The sequence below is a fragment of the Phalacrocorax carbo genome, chromosome 10, assembly GCF_963921805.1.
Source record: "Phalacrocorax carbo chromosome 10, bPhaCar2.1, whole genome shotgun sequence".
Classification (NCBI taxonomy): Eukaryota; Metazoa; Chordata; class Aves; order Suliformes; family Phalacrocoracidae; genus Phalacrocorax; species Phalacrocorax carbo.
This window is the reverse complement of record NC_087522.1, coordinates 16,917,383-16,941,651: the sequence shown is the minus strand read 5'-3', so window position 1 is coordinate 16,941,651 and position 24,269 is coordinate 16,917,383. Positions and strand designations below refer to the sequence as shown.

Sequence of the window (24,269 nt, the reverse complement as noted above, 5' to 3'; positions counted from 1 at the left end):
GTTGGCCTGGCCACTTCTCGTTAGTGCAGCGAGGCAAGTGTCTCTAAGGGCAGCTTGCTCCTAATGTTTCCATGGGAGCAGGAAAATGTCTGTCAATGCTGTTTAAAGGCCGTGTGTACGGTGTGGGGGGTTCAGGCGGCTCTTTTTTCCCCCTTGGAGGTTCCAATAAGCAGCTTTAACGGTTTCAATTTCCCTGCGGCTGTCCCAGCACTCCCTCGGTGTTAGTCCTTAGTGCATGCGACCTTTCCCTGTCCGTTTTTACAACTTAATTCCGCGGTTTCACGTATTTGGTTTCTTTTTGTAACCTCCGTGTCGGGTGAGGGGAGAGCAGGGCCCGGGGTGGGGGGCAGCGGGGCGGGCCCTCGGGGTGCCTGTACGTGACTGTGCTGTTCTCTCGCGGTCTGATCGCATTAAAGATCTGTGTTTGTGGCTCCAACTGCTGCCCGGACTTGTTCTTGCGGGTTCCCCGCCCGCGCCGCCGCCATCACCGGGACGCGCCGCCCACCCCTCCGCCGCCCTACGCAGGCGGGGCGGAAGCGGGCAAAGCTGCGTCGTGGAGTCACTTCCGCCAGGAGGCGGTGGAGGCTGGAGGCGGAAGTGGCGGTGAGTGTGGAGCGGGGTGGGGGTCGGTCCCACGGGGGCCTCCTGGGGCCTGAGGCGAGGCCTCCCGGTGCGGGGCCTCCTGGGGCCCACCTCCCGTCGGCGGGGGGCGGCTAGGCTGCGGCCGGGGGCAACCAGCAGGCAGGGCGGGGGAGCGCAGCGAGCCGTCCCGGGGATAAGGGGAGCTCCCGCGCCGCCCGTGCGGGTGCGGCCTCCCGGTGCGACCCGAGAGCCGGACACCGGGCGGCGGTGGGTGGGGGTGTGCCTTTTGGGAACGGAACCGGCTCCTGGAGCGCTCCCGGCGGGAACCGCGCCGTGCTAGAGCGGAGCTGAGGGCTGGAAGGAGGGTTTAGTTAAGCCCCTGTGCTGGGCGGGGGCTAGCGGCAGGGCTGGTCCGGTGCTGGCCCGCAGCCTGAGCCGGGCTGGGGAGCAGCGCTGCTCGTGCCCGAAACACTGGAGCTGTTCCATGGTCCCTGCTGCGCTTGGCCCAGCCCTGGTGCCTGTCCCTGTGACTGGAGGGGTCTCCTGTCTAGCTTCAGCAGCTCAGAAACTTGCCCCAAACCATATCAAGAACACTGGGAAAGAATTTAATCCCTTTTGTAAAAGCCTTGGACTCTGCCAAGGTAGCTTGTTGCTTTAATCCTCCGTTTCATCCAAGCGAGTTTATCCCATGTAGTTGGCGGGCTGCGTAGGGGTCCTGAGGAGATGCTTACAAAGTGCTTCAAAGTGGAGATCGATATTTCAATCAAATAAAAATACAAGAAACCCCTCACCTTACAGAGCTCAACCTACAGCCTTCAGCACTAATCCTGGAGAGAGTTCAAATTTGTGTTTTCCTTAGCAGGTCGTAAGCCTAGTCTACAGGCATGAATTAGAGTGTTTCTTGCAGAAAGAAAAATACTTCAATGTGTTAAATTGCAATGTCATTTCCATACTTCTTTCCTTATTTTGGAAGGTGAAAAACCTCTTACATAACTGCTGGGAGTCAGAGGGGCAGCCTACTCTGTGGGGAGGCATGTCTTGGTGTGACTGGAACCAGCTGTCCTGCGTGCAGGGGCAGAATTGGGCACCCTTCAAGGGACTGCCTGCGGAGGCTGGAAGCCGAGAGGCTCTGTGGGGCCGGGCATTGGGTATGTGGATGGAATGGCCTGTGAACGAGCTTTCCTCCGTGTACACGTGCAAGAGAGGAAAATAAAAATTCAACTTCTCGGGGGAGGAAAGAGGGTTCTCCTGGAGATACCTGCAGCTGGAGGAAGGCTGTTGTTTCATGCTGCCCTAAACCTCGCTATGCTGAGCAGGAAGGGCCCACTGGGCAGGATAGAGTTTGTGATCTGTGGAACAAGTGCTCCACTTAAAAAATGTACTTTCTTTTTGTCATTTTAATAAACCTATGTGAAATGACCACAGCCTCTTCTAAAGGGTTTTCATACACCAAGATCTCCCCAGAGTCCCTGTTGCATTAAATGTATGGCGGTGCAGAGAAGTTGCCATGCTTCTGGTGCAAGCCGGGGAGCCCCATGGATGAGGTGGGGATGCCTCTGACATGGGAGATTAAAACAACTTGCTAACTGCTACTCTGCGGTTGATGCAAGGGATCTGCAGCAGTTGGTGAGGGTGACTGGCTTGGATCTAGCAAAGGTTTTAAGTTTTGGGGTGGTAAATGGCACGTGTCTCTGCTGCTCGGTTGTTATTACTGGCCTAACCTATAATCAGTTCCACACAGCTTTGCAGCTGTAATGCTGTTCATCTTAGGGAGGTTTGCTTTTCCCATCACTCTCTTGGAAAAAGTACTAGGTCATGTTTTGCTTTTTGCTAAACAGTTTCTCTGCTTGGAGCCCAGCTGTAGTGAAAACTGCCCTGGAAAAGGACTTTTCTCCTACAAATGACAGATGTATTGCATTCTAAGGTGATGTTTGGTTGTACTCTGGAGGAGTTTCTAATTCACTTATTGTGAACGCTCTGTGGCACGTGTCGTGTCTGCACTGGAGGGTTAAGTGTCATTTAAGAAGAATGAGGTGTTTTTGAAGAGATCTTTGTTAACAGAGGCAAAACAGCAAGAGTGAGGGGAGGGGAAAGGACAGCTGTATCAGCAGAATGTGGGTGTTTTCTCTGAGACAGCTGCCTGCATTGTCTTTGGTGTGGTCTGGGTTAGAAACTGTGTCCTTACAGTGCTTGTAAGGACACGAGCAGGAGCAGAGGTAGCCTGGGGTCTGAAGGGGATGGTCTCTTTGAGGCAGTTGTCCCCACCAGCCCATGGCTGTGACTTTATATCAAGAAAGTTATGAGCTGCAGATGACCCAGCAAAACTGTAAGCATATGTACGCAGTGCAGTCTGTATTTGGAAAGGAAAATCTCCTCACTTTGAGAAAATCTTTCGTGTTATTTCCTCATGACTGGACCCTGATGTAAGCAGGACTGTAGAAAAGGGAAAAAAAGACCCAATAATATCTTAATGTTGCAGCCAATGTCTGCCCAGCGGGTTTGCTGCAGTGCCTTGCCATACATTGTATCAAAACTGACTGGTCTGCTCATAGAAGACAGCCACGAAGGGAACGTTGCATCTTGCTCAGACCAAAATTTGGAAGCTCTTTTGTCATTACTGATTGCAGATTGGGTCTTCAGCAATTTCTGGCTGACAGGAAGGAAACCTATAAGGTACTTAAAACTAAAAAGTACAGAGCAAAAACACCGAAATGCTGTGTTTGGGTGCCTAAAATAGCCAGTCAGAATCTGATTTCATCATTCTGTGAAAGATAGAAACATGTTGAACATCAAATCTAAGTTATAATATATTGCTAGAAATTTTCCAGGAAGAACTGGTGCGTGGTGAGATTACAAATGCTGTGGTTTGGTATTTTATGGGTGGAAAATGAGATAAACCTTCCATCACACAGATACTTAAATGGTTTCTATCACCAGTTTTCATACATCTGCCTGTACACAGTTCTCTGCCTATCAGGCAGTTCTAGCTGACTGGTAATGATACTTTGTCTCTTGGATTTAGCTGGGGCTTGGCACTAACCACCTGCTGCACAAGTTCCACTGGTTTGATACAGATCAGGTTTGTAAATCTGCGCTGTAGCTTCAGCTTCGTGGCACCCCACGAAGGTGAGTAAAGCTGTGTTTGTCCTGAGTGCAATGTTGTTACTGTGGAACAGGAAAGGGTATTTGTTCCTCCTTGACTTGACTGGGGACTGCTCCTAGCCTGTCCTGTTCCTGGGGGTATGTAGCCTTTAAAGCTTGGGGAGTGGTGGAAGCGCACACACCAGAAAATGAAGTCATGTAAGATGCAGACCCTGGCTGTACCGCAGTGCTCCTTGGGCTGTGTGCATTCAGTTCGGGTCTGCCCTGTGTGGTTTCTAATTATTTCCATTTCTGTGAAGTCCTTTTCCCATGTTTTCTCACGGTGAGGCCTCCTTTTCCCAAGCAGAGAGCTGATGCTAGCTATATCTAGTGCCTACAGCATGAGTTAATAATGCAGCAGCACACGACCCTGTATTTCCTTGTGAGGTGCCTGGATTTGTTAAACTTTCTAGTGTCTTATTTTGTGTCCTCTACCAGCAGGAGACAAAACGCCGGCTGCTAGAGGACAGTAAAATCATCTGAAATGCACACTATCATTTTCTGCTTGTCTTCAATTAAACCGATTATCACACTTCTTTATTGTTCAGAGTTCAGACTGTTTCACATGCTGCCAGCACGTACTTTGGCAACTGCGGGCGATGGGATTTCCTGCATTGTTTGAGTCTTTGCCATTGACCTTTGCAGTCGTTGTTCTAGCACTGCTTCTGCTCTCGCAGGGGTGCAAAGGGCATTATTCAAATCCTGAAAGAAAAGAGAAAGAATTGCTGTAAAGGCATTGAGTGCTTTTTGTAATCGGTGGCTCCTAGGGTCATTGCTGCAAAAGAAGGGGAATTGCTGGGGTTGTCAGGATAATTACCACTTTTTTTATTGTTCTCATCCCAGTCTAGATGACAATGGTGTGATTTATAGTGAGTCATAGAAATATTCCATACAGCGTTAAGATGGTGGCCCTTTTAGACTAAGCCAGGGTAGAAGCCTGATTTTGGTTCTTGGGAAGTCTCATAGGTGCTGGAAGCACTCGGCTGTACCCTGGAGGTTTGCTGGCTCCACACCGGGGGCTGCGGAGGGCTCCGCTGGAGAGGCCGGCAGGGTTGTGCTGGAGCCCTGTCACAGCCCGTGCTGTGGACGCTGGTTACCGCAATGTTCAAGAAGATCCACCTCTCCCTGCTGCTGGAGACGGGCACGCTAGAAATACACAAACCATCTGCCTCGTTGCAAGGGAAGCTGTGTGACCCATTGCTGCTGATGTCCCCATTGCTGTGGCGGTGGTTGCTCTGCTCCGGTAAATCATTTGCTCAGCCTGTGCCTGGAGCCTTGTACCTTGAACCTACTAGAGGTTGGGTACTCAGCCGGCTCCAGTAACTGACTGGTGCTCAGCTCACCAGCGTGATAGCCTGGTTGGGAGGAAGGCTTAATGCATGACTCTTCCTTTCCTTCCCCTTTCCATCTGGTGCCTTCCTACCTCCGTCTCCTCCATCAGGTGCCTGCAGTTGGTCTGGAAACAGCTGGGGCCTCCTGAAGGTGTCTCTGGTGTTGCTGGTAGACTGATGTGAAGGGCAGATGAGGTCTTTGGAGTAAGATCTTTGGAATAAGATACAACTTCTACATTACTGATTTAATCGCATTTGCATGGTATTGCACAGCTTGAATTAAATTGCCTGGAGCAAGATCTTGTACTTGATGTGCTGTCCTAGAATAAATGCCAGAGTGCTCAGATTGAAGTAAGTGCTGTATAACTCCAGTCTTGTAACTCCAGCGGGCTCTCAGCTTAGCTAGGGGATTGACAGCAGTGTGCCAGGCTGTCCTGCTTGCCCCATGAGCTCAACCCCTGCCTTGCTGCACATCTGTCCCCCTTGTACCCATAGGAGAAGAGACCTCTGCAGCTTTTCCCTCTGGTGGGACAGGGACAACGCGGGGAGGTGAGACCCCCAGTCGAACTGCAGCTGCCTAAAGGAGCCTGGCCTTCCAAGTGTGACTCTCATCTTTTGTTTCTTTGAACCTGTAAATGAACTTTGGCATGAAATGTGAGATGTAACGAGCTCCGTTGTTGTTGGAGTTGAAAGCCTCAGCTCTCTGCGTTGTCTGCTGGTGCTGAGTTTAGGCTGTTTTCCGCTGGGGAAGTAAATTGCTCCAGCGGACAATCCAGGCATGTGACTGCTGGGGCACAGTCATGGAAAATTGGCTTCGTTGTCATGTTTATTTGCTCTGATATAATTTTTTATGACAGTGTCATGCAGCTTTTTCCAAGGCTACTGGAATGTGTTATTCTTAATTTCTTCCCTTCTGCTATTTTTTTAAAGAAGAACTGTCAGAGAAACTGTATATAATATTGATTTTTATTATTGTTGTGGGTAATGAGTTACAGGCTTTTGTAACTGACTAGGGCTTTTTCTTCTTTTTTTCCCTTTTTATAACAAATTAGCACAGAACCCCTCTGTTACTGTAGCTGTAGCTCAAGATTATGATTTATAGCAGGAGAAACTAAAATAGCAATTGTTAGCTTTTCTTCCATTCTGATGAAATCAAATTTGATCGATTTTAGTCTCAGCTCATGCCTTCTTTTTCCTCTGGGGAAGGAAGTAATCACTCTCTAGTGCTCCAAAGGGCTGGGTTGCTAAACTTAACAAGTAGTTTCTCATCTGAGAAGGGGTTGAATAACTTTGGTTTGTTCCTGTACAGAATATGCTGGTGTTTGTTTCTCTCTCTCCTGGGGAAGCTCAAGTGCTGATTACAGTTGGGAACAGCCTGATGTTGGAATATAAAGGTCACGAGTGTTTCCTTTCACTTCTGCAGCTGCGAGTCAGACTGAGATACATGGGAGGTGGCAAGAAGTCTCTGCAGCAAAAGGAGCTTTTGGCATGTTTTTCTTGAGGGAGACCTACAGACTGGTCAGTTCTTTCTGTGTAGAGGCTGTAGCCTTTTTTGTCCGGGTCTAGCAGAGCTGATTTCCTCTTCTGAAGAAGAAATAGTGCTATTCCTGCACCCCACGGTCTCGCCCCATTGCTCCTCATGGGAGACCTCTAACCGCTGGTACCAACGGCACTTTCTATCCAGCTCTGTTACAACACACTAATTTGCTCACCTCCCATTAAATGTTTGCAGTGTGAATATCAGGTAGTAACAGCATTTTTTTGTGGTGTGGTTTTTTTTTTTCATGTAGTCCAAAATCTCTTTTAACTGTTCTTTCTGTTGTTGCAGGTGAAGGGGGAGAAAGGTATCTGAATACCAATGAATGAGCTGCGATGGATAACAAAGACTCAGAAGCTGAGATCCACCCTCTGAAGACTGAGGACGTAAAAGGTCAAGAGAATCATGAAAACTCTGTGGAGAGAAGAATTGTCAGCAAGCAGTCATCACGACTGTCTCGGTTGTCCCGGTGGCGCACTGCCGCCTTCTTCATCTCATTATTTCTGTGTCTGATAATTGTGTTTGCTTTCTCATTTATTATTCCTTGCCCAGAGAGGCCAGTTTCAGAAAGAACATGGTTCCAAAACTATGACAATGCAGGTGAGCTTGCTGTAGCAGGATAAATACTTACCAACAGCCCTTTTACTTTATGTGCCACAAAATTTGAATTGTGGAGCTCTACCTAAGTGCGATCTGGAGCCAGGCCTGCAGGGATGCTGCCCTTGGAAGCAAGAGCTGTGAATACCTGACCTGGATAAGCAGTGGCCTGTCGTAATTGGAGTGGCCTTCCAGGAGGTGTTTACAGGATCTGACGGAGAAATTAGATGCTGCTCTGAAGTGCTAGCAAGGTAGCAGGCTGGTCGCATTTGAAAAAAAAAATGAGGAAGTGTATCTGGGAATAAATCTGTGTTGAAGTTTGGTCTGTAGAATGTTCCCTTGAAGTTTGAGCTGAGGTTTGGAGACAATTAGGCATTTTTTCCTCTGTCAGTATTACTTTCTAACTTTTCCCTGTAGCTAATGGGAAGGGGAGAGGAAGAATTGCATCTTGGTCTTTTTATAAATTGCACAAATTTATAGTTGCTTTAGTTGGCTCTTTAGTCTGGGTGCTGCTCCCTGGTGGCCCAGCATTCCCTTCTGTGAAATGCTTTGCTTTAATCTTACACGCAGTGATGTGTGCTGATTGTGCTATAAACACAGAGATAGTGCTCACCAACAGGGACTGAGCTGTGCATGTTAATGCAGAAATCCCAAGTTCTGCTACTCTGAGCTTAAGAAGGCTGCTTTTAGAGAGTGAGAAAGATGGAATATCTGGGGCTGGGTTTTATGGGTTTGGGGTGGTTTGGGGATTGTTTTTGTATTTCAGGAGTAGCAACCCCACACCTATACCAGACTTGTTCTTTGTTCAACATAGTTCAAATTCTGGCTGATTGGCTATAAAAGAAGACAAATCCTCTGGGGGATAACAATTTTTAAAAATCCTTTGGCACTAACTTCCAGTCCTTGTTACTCATGTAGATGGCTTTTTTTAATACAAAAGCCAGTTTGTCCTGATGTTACGCTGTCAGAGATGGAGGCAGTGAGTAGGTCTCTAGGAATTTGTGTTTTGCTCCAGCTAGCTCTGCTGTTGGTTGAGGCAGTCCTCACCAGCGCCTGGCTTGTGATCTCTTTTACAGTGGCCTACCAGTTTCTTGCTATAGAAGATGTGAATGAAGACAAAGTGCAAGATGTCGTCTTTGCTTTCAAAGCTAGCAATGGCAGCAGCAGCTTCAACAGATCCTGTCTGGATGAAGAAGGTAGCTGTAGCTGATTCAGAAACAGAAAGCCTTGTAGTAAAGGCTGTTCTTTCTCTTTTAGCTCTGATTAGTCAGGCTGCTATGGGACTGGGAGAGAAAACTGGGTTAGCTGGGTGGAGAGAGAACCTAGGTGAGTCCCAGCTCTTGGGTGGTGCAGAGCAGCAAAGGTAGGTGTAGGTAATGCTCCCTCTGACATCTGTTTTTTTTCAGGTCGGCCTTCTCTGTGTGCCTTTGTTGCTGCTGTGTCTGGCACGAATGGCAGAGTGCTCTGGGAGAAGCCTGCTGCTGGGGAGATTGAGTGGATGCAGTGTGGCATCAGGCAGCTCGGGGATGCTAAGTCCCCAGGTTGCTTGGTCATGGCGAAGCCAATGTCTCTTATGGCAGTTGACCTGCGGACAGGTGAGTAATGAGCAAGAGTACTGCTGCCATACAGGGGGCGGTGCTGCTTGCTTTTGTCACCTGGTGACTTCCAGACCTCAGAGGCTGGGAACATGAGCATGGCATGACTTGCTGATATGTGAAAATGGGCACAGGGTATTTATTATCTTGAAAACCTTGCCAGAGCCATTTGCTGGACTCTTGAGAAGCGCCTGTTCTCTCAGCCTCTGTGTTCCAAAGGCTGGGCTCTGTCGTGGTGGTTTGTCCAGCCACTGTATTATAAACAAACTTTTCAACAGCTTTTGAAACAGGAGAAGCAGTCATTAGCTGTGAATGTTACTTCGTACTCTCAGGGGGTGGACACAACCCTGCAGTGTTTCTCAGTTGTTTGCATGTGAGTGCTAGGAGTGCCTGCAGTGGCAAGAAGAGTGGGAGCTTTAGGGATTTATGATTTTAAAGTCATCAAGGAGAGCACTTAGGGTAAATACCAGTTTTGGTAGTCCAGGATTTTGTCTGGTTCCTCTGGAAAGCCTTCTTAATTTCTGAACCTATAGATGGAGAAACTCATCATCTTGCCTAACATGGGGTGAGGGTAAAGGGGGCCTGTACTTCTCTAGGAACAAGGCAGTGGCTATCTGTTCTACCTTGAGCCTTCCTTGCTGATGAAGCCTGAAATATATAAAGTCTTGGAAACATGCCTAGGATCCCATCCTCTGTATCTGGTATTGAACCCCTCACAGCCTGTTTTCCAAAAACTGGGAGAGAGAATCATAGAATCACTAAGGTTGGAAAAGACCTCTAAGATCATCAAGTCCAGCCATCAACACCACCCTGCCTCCTAAACCATGCTTTGAAGTGCCATGCCTACATGTTTTTTGAACACCTCCAGGGATGTTGACTCCACCACCTCACTGTGCAGCCAGTTCCAGTGCCTGACCACTCTTTCACTAAAGACATTTTTCCTAATATCCAATCTAAACCTCCCCTGATGTAGTTTTGTTACTTGGGAGAAGAGACTGACACCCACCTCACTACAGCCTCCTTCCAGGTAGTCTCCCCTCAGCCTCCTCTTCTCCAGACTAAACTCCCCCAGCTCCCTCAGCCGCTCCTCATCAGACTTGTTCTCCAGACCCTTCCCCAGCTTTGTTGCCCTTCTCTGGACACGCTCCAGCACCTCAGTGTCCTCCTTGTACTGAGGGGCCCAAAACTGAACACAGGATTTGAGGTGCGGCTTCACCAGGGCCGAGTACAGGGGCACAATCACTGCCTTACTCCTGCTGGCCACACTATTCCTGATACAAGCCAGGATGCTGTTGGCCTCCTTGGCCACCTGGGCACACTGCTGGCTCATGTTCAGCTGGCTGTCGATCAGCATCCCCAGGTCCTTCTCCGCCAGGCAGCTTTCCAGCCGCTCTTCCTCAAGCCTGTAGCGTTGCATGGGGTTGTTGTGACCCAAGTGCAGGACCCAGAACTTGGCCTTGTTAAACCTCATACACTGGGCCTCAGTCCATCGATCCAGCCTGGCCAGATCCTTCTGCAGAACCTTCCTACCCTCCAGCAGATCAACACTCCCACCCAATTTGGTGTCATCTGCAGACTTACTGAGGGCACACTCAGTTCCCTCCTCCAGATCATTGATAAAGATATTAAACAAGACTGGCCCCAACTCTGAGCCCTGGGGAACACTGCTTGTGACTGGCCACCAGCTGGATTTAGCTCCATTCGCCACAATTCTCTGGGCTCAGCCATCAGCCAGTTTTTTACCCAGCAAAGAGTACACCTGTCCAAGTCATGAGCCTCCATCTTCTCTAGGAGGATGCTGTGGGAGACACAGACAGTTAAAGGCTTTACTAAAGTCCAGGCAGACAACATCCACAGCCTTTCCCTCATCCACTAGGTGGGTCACCTGGTCATAGAAGGAGATCAGGTTGGTCAGTCAGGACCTGCCTTTCATGAAGCCATGCTGGCTGGGCCTGATCCCCTGGTTGTCCTGCACTTGCCTAGTGAGCTCACTTAAGATGAACTGCTCCATAACCTTCCCTGGTACCAAGGTCAGGCTGACAGGCCTGTAGTTCCCTGGATCCTCCTTCCAGCCCTTCTTGTAGATGGGCGTCACATCGGCAAGCCTCCAGCCATCTGGGATCTCCCCTATTAACCAGGACTGCTGATAAATGATGAGTGGCTTGGCGAGGTCCTCTGCCAGCTCCTTTAGTACTCTTGAGTGGGTCCTATCCAGCCCCATAGACTTGTGAGTGTCCAGGTGGCACAGCAGGTTGTAAACTGTCCTTCTCCTGGATTAGGAGGGGTTTCTTCTGTGATCCTTCCAGCTCGGGGCTGAATATCCTGGGGACAACTGGTCTGACTATTAAAGACTGAGACAAGGAAGGCATTAAGTACCTCAGCCTTTTCTTCATCCTCAGTGGCAATGTTCCCCCCACCTGCATCTAGTAGAGGATGGAGATTCTTGTTGGCTCTCTTTTTTGTTGTTAATGTGTTTGTAAAAACATATTTTGTTATTCCTTACAACAGTGGCCAGATTGAGCTCTAGCTGGACTTTTGCCTTTCTATTTTTCTCTCTCCATGACCTAATGAGATCCCTGTACTCTTCTTGAGTTGCCTGCCCCTTCTTCCAAAAGTGGTAAACTCTCCTTTTTTTCCTAAAAAAAGGGCAAGAAATAGCTTGTTTTTCCTAGAAATAGCAAGAGGTATAGCTCTAAGCAATCTGAGGAAAATCTAGTGCAACTTTTAGTTTCCTTTGTATATGGAAGTGTAGACACACACAGAGCTGGAAAGCTGCTGTACCAACTGAGATATCTTAGCACCGTTTCCCTCGACAGGCTTTAGCACAGGTTATTTATAGACTGTTAATGAAGTAGTTGCTTTTAGGTCAAAGTGTAGAAAGGTGACTGCTGAGCCAAAGGCTCGTAACTAAAGACAGTCATAAAGAAATGGCACAAGCACAGAGAGAAGGAGCACAGGTCACAGCAACAATATGGTAAGAAAACATTCCGTAGATAAATTAAAAGCAATAGATGAAAAATTGCTTTAGATAGAAAAGTAAATAACCCAGAAGTTGATGTATTTGATACCTTCTTGCGATTAAGTAGGTTAAAAAGGGTTTCTTAGCGTAGTTGACTTTTACTGGGGGTTAGGGGGGCAGATCAGAATAAAATGTATTTAAATAGGCTAAATGTATTTAAAGTGGCAAAGTCTGACTTACATCACATTGTGCTAAAAACAGTAGTCAGAACAATCTTTAGCTGTTAATGATTCATCATTGTGGAGGATTGGTGAGATTCCAGGGCTCTCAGGCTGCCTAGCCTCTGCCTGTAGGGAGTTTGAAGGGGAGGTAGGGAGATTATCATCTGAAAGTGTCTGATGTAGTTTTGATCTTTAAATGCTGATAAAGTTAGTGCTTTTCTACCAGTTTCAGTTGTGTGAAGTCTTGCTTTCTTGGTTGCCAGAATAAGTGACCTGAGCAAACAAGAAGGAGGGTGTAGGATTGCATGCTTCTGTTTGTGTGGGACGTCTAACATTCCTGCATGTTTATCTTGCAAGCAAACTGGGACACAAGAGTTTAAGATTAGCTGTCACAGGTCAAAGCAGAAGTCTGTGTAGCTTGGTGCTCCATCTCTGCTGGGGCCAGAAGCAGAGTCCTAAGGAAGAGGACAGGAGTAAGTGCATTGCCACACCTTCTCTCTTTACCTTATCCTCTAGCAGCTTGCATTGTGAGCCCTGTGAGCAGTTCTGGTCCGTGCTGGTCTCCTAAGGGATATGGCAGAAAGGGGACTGCAATGACCAGATGTATGAAATTGCTTCTGTGCAAGAAACCACTAAATTAACTGGAACTCTAACTTGGAGAATGTGTGACAGGGAGAAAAGTTTATAAAATTTTGAGTGATAAGTAGAAGAACAGGGAGTGATGGTTTCCTGTCGCAATTCTTCATTGCTCCATGTTTTTTTTTTAATCAAGTGATAGGTTCAGAAAAACCAAAAGGAGATACTTCATCACATCCACGGTACCACGGATGCCAGGAGCTTACAGGTGTTTATTAAACAAGTGGGTAAGGGCATGGGAACGGGGTCTAATGCTGCTTGGTAGAAAAGACCTGCCTTCAGCTCAGATAGCTTGTGAGCTGCAGACTGGGAGAGCAGAGTCTTTGGATGTGCATCTAGACCTCACCCAGCCTGAAGCAAGCAATCCTTGCCACAAAGCTTTGTGTCTTCTGCGGCTGCTTGAATTGAGAGCTGAACCGCTGTCTAAGTCATAATTTTAGTATTCCTTCCATCCCACCCACCCCCCCCCCCCCCATCCCCCCTGAAAAATCCCCTTTCACCCCGGTCAGATTTGCTGTCTAGCAACTTGTCTAATTTCCATCTTGGCCTCTGTTGCCATGCTTTTGCTGTGACCTTGGGCTCTGAGGAAGCACCGTAACAACTCATTGATGGAGCAGGCTGAGACTGGATTCATAGTTCATGCTCTTTGGGGGTTGTGTTAGAGCATGAAAGCTCCTCAAGTTCTTTGCGTTGAGTCTATCTCACTGTTACCTGTTTCTATGAAGTCAGGCTGCTTTTTTAGGAAAGTAAGATACTTCCTCCAAAACTATATCCACTGTCTAACCAGCAAAGAATAGAGCCTTATGTACTGAAATGCGAATTTCATCAGGCTGGTCTTACTGTTGTAGCTTTGGACTGTGCTGAAGCCAGGATATAGTTATTTGAAACTTAAGTTCTCTCATTCCTTTGCCTGCTTGTTTCCTTCAGGGGTGAAATTCTTTGCCTTCCAATGATTTCCTAGGGGCACTCTTCTACTTCACATCTGTTGTCATAGTAACTATCCAAGTATTTTTGCAGTGTTTCAGTAAAAGCTTTGGAGGAATCCTACAGGAAATACAGCCTGCCTTAAATTATTGCAGACACAGTCAGGTCCTTGGCTTTCAGGACGACCACCTTCCTGACAAAGAACATATGATTACGTTGCATTCCTAAAATGATAATTGTTGTCTGTGACACTGTTTAAAGGGGAGAGTAAGCGTTTCTCCTCTGAGCACCTAGTTAGTTGCTTGAGTCGTCCTTAAAAAGAAAAACTCCCACTGGTTTCCCCTCCTCACCAAATTCCGCTGCAGATTCTGCTGGGCAGTGGCTGGAAAGTGGCCAGCAGCCCAGGGCAGAGTGTGTGGAGTAAAGTTACCCAGCTAGCCTGGAGCTGTTGAAGAGAAACTCTTCACAACAAAACTACCATTTTTTAGAGACCAAAGCTCTACTACCTCTATTTACGAACAAGTGTGAATGTGCTGTGGATGTTCTTTGAACAAGGGAGAGGTGGGATGTGAACTGAATTGTGGCTGGTCACATCAGTATGGAACATCTGCAGGAACATCGGCAGGAGGCAAGTTGCAGTAAAAAGGGTTTTGTCAGGAGTAGCTGCAACACTGTGGTCAGAATTCAGCTGCTTTATGGTGTTAAAATGTCTGTGCAGATTTAAGTACACAGCAGCAAGGTTTAAGATCGCAAAAAAGGATTCTCCCTGCCATGAACATGCAGTGAAGCTTGCTAACCTAAGATAGGAGAAAAGCAAGCTGTTCTTTGCGACCAGGATGTGTAGGCAGCTAGAAGTACTTTCCAATATAAGTTGAAATTTTGGATACTCGGAGTTATCTGAAATGCAGAAATGCAACGAAAGTACCCCATGATGAGCATAAAGGTGACTGGCTGGTGGTGCTGATGGGCTGTAAATGGCTGGCTACTCCGAAGTACTTTGAGGAGCAGGGGTGTTAAAAGCATTTCAACTGAAGTGTCTTTTAGTGAATGTTTCCCAATAACCCTGTCTTCTAGGGGAGGTTCAGTGGAGCCAGTCCAGTGACTTTGGAGCTAATTATACTGTGCTGACGCCGGTGTCAGTGATTCCAGATGTGGATAGTGATGGAGTTCAGGACCTGATAATCTTTATTGCTACAGGAGATAAGGTATGTCACTCTGAAGCTATGATAAACCCAGTGGCTGGACCACAGGGCATGGCAGGAATGTTATTTATTTTGATCTTGTAGTCTAAGGGGAAGTGTCCAGAGGCCTCTCATATCTGTGGGTTTGGGGTAGGTTCTTTCCCACTCTACAGAGATGTACTCCCAAATCAGTGTGTCTTTTTTATTTTTTTTAAGAATAAAAGAAAAAAGCCAGCCAGGAATCCCTCCCCCTTTTCAGTGTTCTGGGCTGTGTGTGGAATAAGCCTAGGCGAGATGAGCTTGCAGTTTTCAGAGAAGTAGAAGTGAACAAACCCTGACAGGTTTGGCTCTTAGATCAAAGCACAGCTAACAGGCAGCACTTTCATACCACGACTGCCCTTTTCTGGTACCTTTCCTATCTCTGCCTGTGGTCTGCTTTAGACAGCTCTCTTCCTAGTGTCACTGCGCTGGTTAATTCCGACTTGGGTTCATTTGCTGAAATAGCTGCTAGTTATGTTATCTCCATTCCAATATTGCTTTTCCCATTTCTTCAAAGGGTAAAATCATGCAGCTAAAAAGCGTTTTTATACTAAAACATCTGCATCTGTGATTGAGTGGTACAGCATTATCTGCATGTGCAATCTGTCCTGTTTAAAGCATACAAAAGTTATGATTCCCTGCAAGTCTGATAGGAGGGTGTCCTCATACCACAGCACTCCATAAGCAAATAGGGTTTTGCTGTCTGAGGCATTGTTGTTGCCAGAGTCATCAGAAATTCTATCCTCCCAACTCCTATGTTTCTCTTCTGTTTTCTTTTCTCCTTGCTTTTGCTATCCCAGTTATCTCAAGATTTTTTTATTATTATTTAATCTTAAGCAGCCAAGAAATGTTTGAATGTAGTCGCTGTTCTGCAAGACTGCCTTTTGATTTGTTTTCCATTTAACGTCTCTAGCTATCTTGGTATGAGATCCCTTCCTCCCTCTGGACTTGGCAAGCACTCTGTCAGCTTAAGTAAAAGTATGTTCTTTTTTGAGAAGTCACGCAAAATGTAGGGAACTTGAGTGGAGCTCTGCAGCTTGGAAAAAGGCACTCCTGTCAGAAGGGTGATTCAGAACTTAAGTAAATTAGCTTTGTTGCTAACACGGGCTGAAGTTGAATGTTACATTATACTGCTGTTTCCTGAAGTGGTGGACCTTTGAGCAGTCTGGGGAAAGGTCTGTGTGCAGGAGGTTAGATGGCAGCTTTTTCTGAGTGTCTTATTGACCCCTACCTGCTGCAAGCTTCAGCACAAATACATCCAGGAAAACATTACGTTTTTCAGGATGCATTACCAGTAGCAGCACACGGAGGTATTAAGCAATGCAGTGAGTAAGGTGGCATGTATTCTCACTCACCTTTGGCTGTTGCTGTCCCGGGGCAGCTGCTGAACCAGTGCTTGTGACTAAAGGTGAAGCTGATATACAAGAGCTGGTATGTGTCTCCTCCCAGTGTGGGAGGCTGAGAACAGCTGGTGGGTGTGCTGCTTTCCCTCTCCAGCTATGTTCTCCTCTCCCCAGCAAACTCTATCCCTTATTCACCTGCCAGACTCTCCAGATTCACCTTGAGAGCAGCAGATCTCCTGTTCTTTCTCAGTCTCTCCCTCTCAAGGAAGAGGGAAGGGTTACTCCCTGACTCAGCATCTCTGGTGGATGCTCTTTCTCTTGGTTTGACATTTCCCTTTTCCCTAGCGTTCACTGCTCTCACCAGACCATGACTGTTGCCCAGACATTTGAATCTGATACCAGTTTCAGTCTATATTCTTCTGGGTGAAATGTTTTTAGTGGATTCTGTTACCCTGTGCAAAGAATGTAAAGAAACCTGTCAGCTCTTTTATCCCCTTGGACTCATGTCAGTCTTAGGAGGAGTAGATTAGGGCGCTTAAAATATTTAGCAGAGCTACATGTAAAGCCAAGTTTCCCCTGTGTCCATATGCTGCTTTGTTTCGTTTCTGCCTTTAGGTCCTATCCATCATTGTCACTGCGCAGTAGGCTTGAATCGATCTTTACTGTCCGTAGCAGAGCTGGGGCTTCCTGTTTGGTGGTCCCAGACTGCAGGGGAGGTGGTTGGCAGAGGTTGTAAAATCTCGGGGCAGGTGGTTGTGCTGGAAGTGGTTTTCAAACTTGCAAAAGTATTCACAGCAGGGAGATCATGTAACTCATGCCCACACCTCCAAAACCAGGGAGAGACTTTTCATGCAAGCCTATGCTGTTCCTATTCAGTTCCTGCTCAGTACCAGCTGCTCAGAAGCTTAGGAAAACACTCAAGTTGGAGCAGTAATAATGCAATGCAGCTTTAAATTTTTTTTTATCCCTTCCTTGCATAGATTAAGACCTTCATCCATTCAGGAAAAAATGGCAAACAGATTGGCTCCACTGGAAGCCTGAACATTGATGGGAAAGCTCGCTATATTAGGCTGAACCTGGACTCCTCCTCCTACTTCTTCTTCTATACAGGTACAGTTCTGTTTGTGAATTCAGTCTGAAAGAGTGATCATAACTGTGAAATCAGGATTTCTAAACGGTTATCTGAAAGTGTGTTATGCATTCTTAAAAGCTGTGTCATGCTTTCACCTAACAAAAGAGCTCTTCAAGGCCAGGAGAGGGGGGGCTTCTGCGTAAACTAAGGTTTTTTATGTACTGGAGTAATTTTATTTGAAAAAATGTTGAGAATGTAAGGTTTAAGTAGTCATTTATAGCAAATTATTACTCTGGAACACTTGGATTATGAACAGATAAGATGTTAAAAGCATTCAAAAGCAGGCTTGTGTCTCAAAATACCACTACAACTCTGTGATGCAAGCCCTAAAAATATAGTTGATCTGCCAGATCTGGAAAATCGTAGAGTTCAGAGCAAGGGTAGGTTAACTTATCTCCCTCATTCTTCTTTTTTTTTTTTTTTTTCCACAGAAAATGCTCTCTATGCCTTTTCCCTGAAAGATCTCTACAGTGCAGCAACTGGGAAGGAAATTAAGCTTCCCGGCCTTGAGCAAGATCCTCAGTGGGAGAAGAATATTGACCGTACTACGCACCGCTTATCCCTTCTCAGGTGTGAGATTATGTCTTGGTTGCTGGTGAACTGGAGGGTACCAGTGTTCCTGACAGGATGACCTGTTGTGGCTTTGTTCTTTTCTGGCTACATGGCTTTTGGACTAGGAGCACATCCAATGCTTGGGGAAGGTGCTGGTGTTGATGGCCGGGTCAGGGTTTCACATCAAAGGAGGAAAATCAGGCTGGGGTTTCCTATTTGCATTTGCTGTGCAGGGGAAAAAAACCAAAACCCCACAATAAGACCATCCACAGTCTAGGAAGCGTAATCATTTCTCTCTTCTTGTTCAGCTCTGGAGACATTCGTTACCTGGCAAAAATTCCTGGGCAATCACAGGAGAACATCTTAGTTGTGAACTCGGAGATGGCTACACTGATCAATGCACGAGATCTTCAGACTTTGTGGACCCTCAACGTGTCCCGTGTTGTGAGGTAGTGTTACTGACGTGGATTGGATGAGGCGTTTCCAGTCTCCCAGCGCCAGTGTTGTCCTGGCAGATGCTATTTTTTTATTCATTTGAAACATAAAAGCCTGCTCTGTGGTTATGTCTGGATCATGCTTATTGTATTATGTGTCCTCTGATAGCAAATGTCAGGTGCCACTTCAAAATTGAGCAGCCCAAAGCTTTGATTCTTCATTCTGTGCCTGCTGTAATATGGCTGTCCTAGGACTGGGCTCAGAGCTGGGAGTGGTACCAGGCTAACCTAACACAGCAGTGGAGTGTCTTACCAGGGGAGTTGCTGGTAGGATAGAGGCTGCTCTGAAAGAACAAGGTATGTCCAAGCCATCGGGGTGTGTTACAATCTGTCCATTCTCTTTCCCTCCCTTAGAGAGCCACTACTTGGTTACTACAAACCTGATGTTCTTGGCATTGTCCTTGAGAGTGAAATTGGACCCAACAGAAAGAAGGTTTGAACGCTTTTCCTTTTAACTTCCCTTTTCTCTGCATGTCTCAGCTCAAGGAGGCATTGATTCAGGGGCAGCTGGTGGGATGTGTTTCCCTCTGGCTGATTTTAGGAAGTTTTAGGCTGAGAAAAAGATTTCTTTCAACAGGTTATTGGAGCCATCTCGGGCACTTTAATTCTCTTCTCAGCAAGAGGCTTCAATGACAGAGCTCTGAACCCCCTGAAATAGCTGCAAAACTTGTGACTTTAATGTCGCCCACCCCAGGTCTCACAGCTCTGTGATGCTCAGCTTCAAGTATTTCCTCATCTTCCCACGTGTCAGATACTTGTTCACGTAGACAGTGTGGGGTAGAGACAGCTGACTTGACTTCTCTCTCATGGCTTGTTAGAGCTCTTTGTTATGATTCTCTTTTCTTTCTTCCCTGCTAGGTTATGATTGTTGAGAGTGGATCTGGAGCAGTCCAGTGGGACCTGAAGCTGAACTCAAGAGCAGAAAGCCCTGGGCCAGCCACACTTTCTACTGCTGATCACCGGTCTGCCTTCCTCATCTGGGGTGAATACCAGGCAGCAGGAAATGAAACGGTGAATAGTGTTGCTGAATGGTTGCTGTTTGGGCCAGCATTGGGTGGAGCTACCCTCTTTTCCCAGTGTTCACATTTGCATCTGTCTGTGTCACTAACACTGCAGCCTCCTGCACTGGGTGTGGGGTCACTGACCAGTCCGGTGTGCTAGAAGCAGGCAGACCCCTGCCTGTGACCTAGTCTGTACTGGGTCCTCACAATGTCCGTAGCAACATCCCTGCTAGTAGCTGGTGGTGGCACCAACAGCTTTTTTTGTCTTCAACCTGGCTACAAAAGGGACTTTGTGGCTCTATGAGCAGTCACTGAATTGCCCAGAGCCCTGCCTTGGTGTGGTACTGTAGGTGAGGTGAGAGGCTACTGGCTTGTTACCTCTGCTGCTGTTTGGCCTGGAGCCTCCTGCAGCAGTACTGTACACAGTGATCTCCCATGGCCATGTGAATATCCTCTCTCTGCACCAGAGCAGTCTCTGGCAGCCTCAGTGCACAGCTCAGCTGTGTAACAGAGACCTCTGGGGCAGTGGCTGGCAGCATTAGTGACAGGTGGTGTCTTGGAGGATGCCCAAGCACCAGCTGAGCTTCTTGCACTTTTTCTTGCTAATGCTACCAGCCCTAAGGCAAAACTGCCTTCTGCCTGTAGCAGATAGGCCTGCTGTGCGCAGGAAGCTAGGGGTGGGGAGGAGAGCACCAAGCAGTAAGCAAAATCCCAACACTAGTACTAGTGGCATCGATCAGGATAAGTTGGGCAGACACGGACAAGTATCTGACTGGACGTATTCTGTTGAGCATGAGTAATAGCTGAGCTGGTGCTGGCATTGTTTCTGGAGTAACGTGTGGGTCTGTGTCCTGATAGTGTCCTGTTGGTTGCAGAGATCCAGACCTCCTCTCCAGAAGCTGTATCTTTTCCATCCTTCCTACACTAATGTCCTGTTGGAGCTCCGCAATAGCACAGACCAAATAATTGCATTCAGTGGTAAGTCCTCTCCTTCCAGCACTCCACTGAGGAGGTGCAGGAGGACACTAGCCGCCTGGTACCTCCTGGACTCCATGAGTGCACGGTGTTGGCTCTGGTGGCCAGTCTGAACACAGAGACCTTAGGCTGGGCTTTTCCCTCTGCTCTGCATTACAGCCACGCTGTTTGAGCGGAGCCGTCATGCCTGCTATGTGCTGTTGAGGGGGCCTCAACCCAGCGAGGAGCCAGGGTCAGTGTCTCTGATGAAGCGGAAGCTGAAGGAGGATGTCTCTGAGAGCAGGGTGATCTGGCTGAGCCAGGTGGCTGTGGACAGTGAACAGTACATCCGGGACCGCCTCTACAGGATGCGATTCCACAGCCGAGTGTGAGCTTGCTGAGGTGGGGGGAGAAGCTGCCCTGGCCCAGGTGTCTCCAAGCTGCCTCTCCTCTGCAGCCATGCCCTTAGCAAACCCAGATCATGAATTAAAATGGAAAGCTGCCTATCTTGATCTGCAAACCAAAGTGTGGCTGGTGGGGAAGCACCCCCAGTGTCTGGGGATGCCCAGGCTGTGAGGGCAGCTGCCAGTGCGTCTGTCCTCAGAGCTGATGGGACTTCAGTGGTTGGCCACCCACCGCTGAAGTGTCATCAGCTTGGGGAAGAGGGCTTTCCCCTTGATCCTTCTGTGCCTGCAGAACTGTGCTGATTCAGCATGTGTCTGGAGGAAAACATATGCTTGCTGGGGATGCTGGGGCTGATTATTTCTTGGGTGCTTGCATGAGAAGAGGAGCTTTGATGTGTGGTGTTAGATTTCCTTTCTGAGCCAGCTCTCCTGGCTGTGGGAGAGGTACTTGGCTGCAGGTTGATTTGCAATTGCCTTCTCCTGGATTTGGGTCCCTGCTTTGGGTCGTGGGGTGTGTGTAGTGATAGACCCCAACCGCGGCTGATGATGTGGCTAGGTGTCACCTGGGCCAGCAGAGTGCAGGTTAAAGTGTCATTCTACTTAGAAAATGGCCTTTTCTCCTAAGAATAGCCCCATGTGCCCCACTGCGCAGTCACAAGCCTACCTGTGTCTGTCTCCTCTGTTGCTTCCTTTCCAGCCAAGCTGTGCAGTGTTGGTGACACAGAAAGGGAGCTGGTCTCCCCACTGATTTATGCTCCCTGTCCCCAGTCTGATTATAGGTGATGTGAAAACCAGAGACCAGGCTGTCTGGTCCCTGCTGGTATGGACATCACCTCTCCTACTGGTTTTGAGGTACCAGGGGATACAGGACATTTTTTCAGAGTAGAATTGCATTTTAACCTTGCCTGGGAGCTGGGCTTGCCACTCTGGAGAGCCCTGTACCCAATCAGCAATGCCAGCTCTCCTACAAATACTCTTTCAGTCTTGCAGCTGTTGAGGAGCCTTTTCCAAGTACTGTCCCCTCTGCCAGGAGGTGGGCAGGCTGTAGGGCAGGCGTGAGCCACTCTGGGGAACAATGCAAGCTGTCTCTGCAGCACAGCTCTGGAGAGAGCTCTGTGCTCCCTCCCTGCCCTCAGAATTGAAGTGATGTTGGGTGTGGATCTTCAGGTGTTCTCTCTGCCCAGCCTGGTAGCCTGAGGGAATGGGACAGATTGCTGTGTGAAGATGATGTCTCCTCTGGAGACTTCTGTAGCGTGGTGTGCATGCTCTGCTCTGTTCCTTCATGGGCATCAGTGCAGACTGTAGAACTGAGGTGCAAAGTGTGGAAAACAGTTTGAATCTGCTGCTCAGTCCTGAAAGCTGCAGTCCCCACACCAGCTGCACTGAGACACAAGCCCTGACCATATGCTGCTGGGCACCCACCTGTCTGGTGAGAGGAAGGTGGACAGAAAACACACACCCTAAAAATAACCTCTCTCAAGTTTTGCAGTGCTGGAGGGGGTTTAGCCATTGCCTCCCTCCCTTGCCTAGTCTCAGAACGGGGCGTGTGCAGAAATACTGTAGGATGAGAAACTTAAGCCAGGTTGCATAGGGTCAAGCATCAGTTCTTCTCTTGTGGCACTGCTGAACTTTAACCTGCTGCAGGACAGCTTCTGACTCTGGCAGCTAGTGTCACCCAAGCTCACACCCACAGCTTCAGCTCTCCCAGTCTTGCAGCAAAATGAGCTGCAGCATCAGTGGTCTGCCTGGATGCTTACCTCCTGCTTCCAGCTGGCCCAGTAATTGCCTAAAGAGTGCCCTGGCTCCCTCTGCCCCATAGCTCAGGCAGTCAAGGGAGCTGTGTAGGATGAGTGCTGCTGGCCTCTGCAGAGCTGTGCTGCTGACGGAGCCCAGTCCTGGGGCATCCAGGCTGTGCAGGAACCTGGGGATGCTTCCAGGGGAGCACTCCACAACCTCCAAAGCACCCTAGACTCAAAATGGTGGGTTTCTCCCTCTGTTCCTCTCTTTCCAGGCTGTTTTCTGAGTGAGTCTGAGGGTGCAGGGAGACTCCCCTGCCACATCCCCTAGCTTAAGTTGCCTCTTTGCACAGCACGAAAAAGCCTGAAGCCTAGCAGCCCACACCAGCATTGCAGGGATCATGGGCTGCACCAGTGCTGCAGCACCGTGGTTGTGAGGGCTGGATTCAGCCTGCCCTTCTGCCAGCTGGGACAGAGCTGGGAGCGTGGCTGCGGGAGCTGGGCAGTGGGAGCCCCAGGCTTGTGTGCTAGTCCGATCTCTGTGTTGGATGAGGATTGTATCCCACTGAAATTCGCCTGGCAGGGAGCAAGGTGCCCAGGCTGTATTCTCTCTGCAATCCCAGCATCTCAGCTCTCTCCCTGCTCAGATCTCTACCCACACCTGACCTTTCTCATGGGCACACTGAATATTCCTTTGGGAGAGCTGAATTTTTGGCTTTGGGGGACTTTTTTGGCTTTAAGTTGTCCATCAATGTTTCCAGATACTTTGGAAACGCAGATTTCCCAGTGGCAGCTCAATTAAATGCATCAGTGCCAAACCAGCACCTTCTTAACAAAACAAGTCTCTTCCCAGCTTATTTCCCTGTGTAATTGGTTTTTTGCAGTATTTAATGAATGACTTTGTGCCTTGATTCCATAACTCAGATGGGTGATGATGGCATTTATCACTGTGTTATGTATTAGTGTGGTTTTTTAACACTAAGACTGTTTGGTTTGGTTCTTTAACTTATTGTAGATTGTGCCCTATAGGACTTGGTCTAACCAGTATGGTTTCAATAAATCCTCTTTTGCATTGTTTGTAAATGGTGCCCTGCTTTTGTTGTTGCAGCTGAGATTATGCAAGACTTTTGGATTTTTTGGCAGCCCTTTGTGCGACTTCCCAAAGGCAGAAACCCCCCTTTTTCAGAGGTATCCAGGTGTCCTGGTGATGCTTTGATGGCTGAGCTGGAAGGGACTCTGCCCCAAGGTGCTGCCTGCTACCCTGTCCCACTGCAGGCAGGTGATTTACCAGGAGAAGCGAGCATGCGTAGGGACGCTGGGGTTAGATAACTATCCCTGCCCCCTGCCTAGGGCGTGGTGACCTGGTTTTACTGCAGCAGTCCATCAGCATTAGAGTCTCATGCCGGGACTTGAATTTGGATCAAGCCAGAGGGAGCCATGTGTCAGGCAGTGTCTCATGGAGCATGGGACCATCTGTCACTGCCTGGTGGCTGCCAGTGCCAAGGTCCCAAGCTCCATCCAGTGACCAAGGCTCCTGTAGCTTCCCCTGCCCTGAGGCCCCTGTCTGACCCAGAACTGAGCTGAGAAATACCCCCTGCTCCATGCCGGGCATCCTGAGCTCTGTAGCAGGGAAGGATGCTGTGATCCTGAGCATCTCAAGCATCCATGCCATTTGTTGGCCAGGGTACGGGCTGGCACCGCTTGCTTGTTCCCAGGCTATGGATGTCCCCAGCCTGCTTGGCTGTGTGTGTCCCTGGGTGTATACAGGGTGGGCTGGAGTCCAAGGCTGAGCACTGGTGGGCACCAGCCCCGCTCTCCTTTATATAATCACCAGTGTTAATCCCCTGCAGCTGGGGCTTGGCTCAGGGGAAGAGAATAATCCTGCTGCCAGATCCTCAGCCTCTGCTCGG

General features: G+C 48.3%; 1 protein-coding gene and 1 long non-coding RNA gene across 7 annotated transcripts; one reads left to right on the top strand and one right to left on the bottom strand.

Moving 5' to 3' along the window:
* Nucleotides 1-502: 502 nt before the first annotated feature.
* FAM234A (family with sequence similarity 234 member A) lies at nucleotides 503-23,442 on the top strand. Of its 6 annotated transcripts, none has more exons than XM_064462040.1 (13): nucleotides 5,037-5,223; nucleotides 6,478-6,798; nucleotides 6,883-7,191; nucleotides 8,265-8,384; nucleotides 8,595-8,783; nucleotides 14,598-14,728; nucleotides 17,067-17,196; nucleotides 17,650-17,788; nucleotides 18,079-18,219; nucleotides 18,619-18,697; nucleotides 19,123-19,275; nucleotides 20,141-20,243; nucleotides 20,400-23,442. In XM_064462040.1, the coding sequence occupies exons 3-13, from the start codon at nucleotides 6,927-6,929 to the stop codon at nucleotides 20,609-20,611; spliced, it is 1,662 nt and encodes a 553-aa protein (XP_064318110.1). In that variant the 5' UTR covers nucleotides 5,037-5,223; nucleotides 6,478-6,798; nucleotides 6,883-6,926; the 3' UTR covers nucleotides 20,612-23,442. The 6 variants fall into 6 exon arrangements, with proteins under 6 accessions (XP_064318108.1, XP_064318110.1, XP_064318111.1 ...); XM_064462039.1 differs by lacking the exon at nucleotides 5,037-5,223 and adding an exon at nucleotides 5,419-5,603; XM_064462038.1 differs by lacking the exons at nucleotides 5,037-5,223; nucleotides 6,478-6,798 and adding an exon at nucleotides 503-603.
* LOC135315235 (uncharacterized) lies at nucleotides 4,247-4,963 on the bottom strand. The gene is made up of 2 exons (XR_010374677.1): nucleotides 4,541-4,963; nucleotides 4,247-4,425 (listed from the first exon to the last, which is right to left on the bottom strand). It is a non-coding gene; the product is annotated as an uncharacterized LOC135315235 (long non-coding RNA).
* Nucleotides 23,443-24,269: the final 827 nt, after the last annotated feature.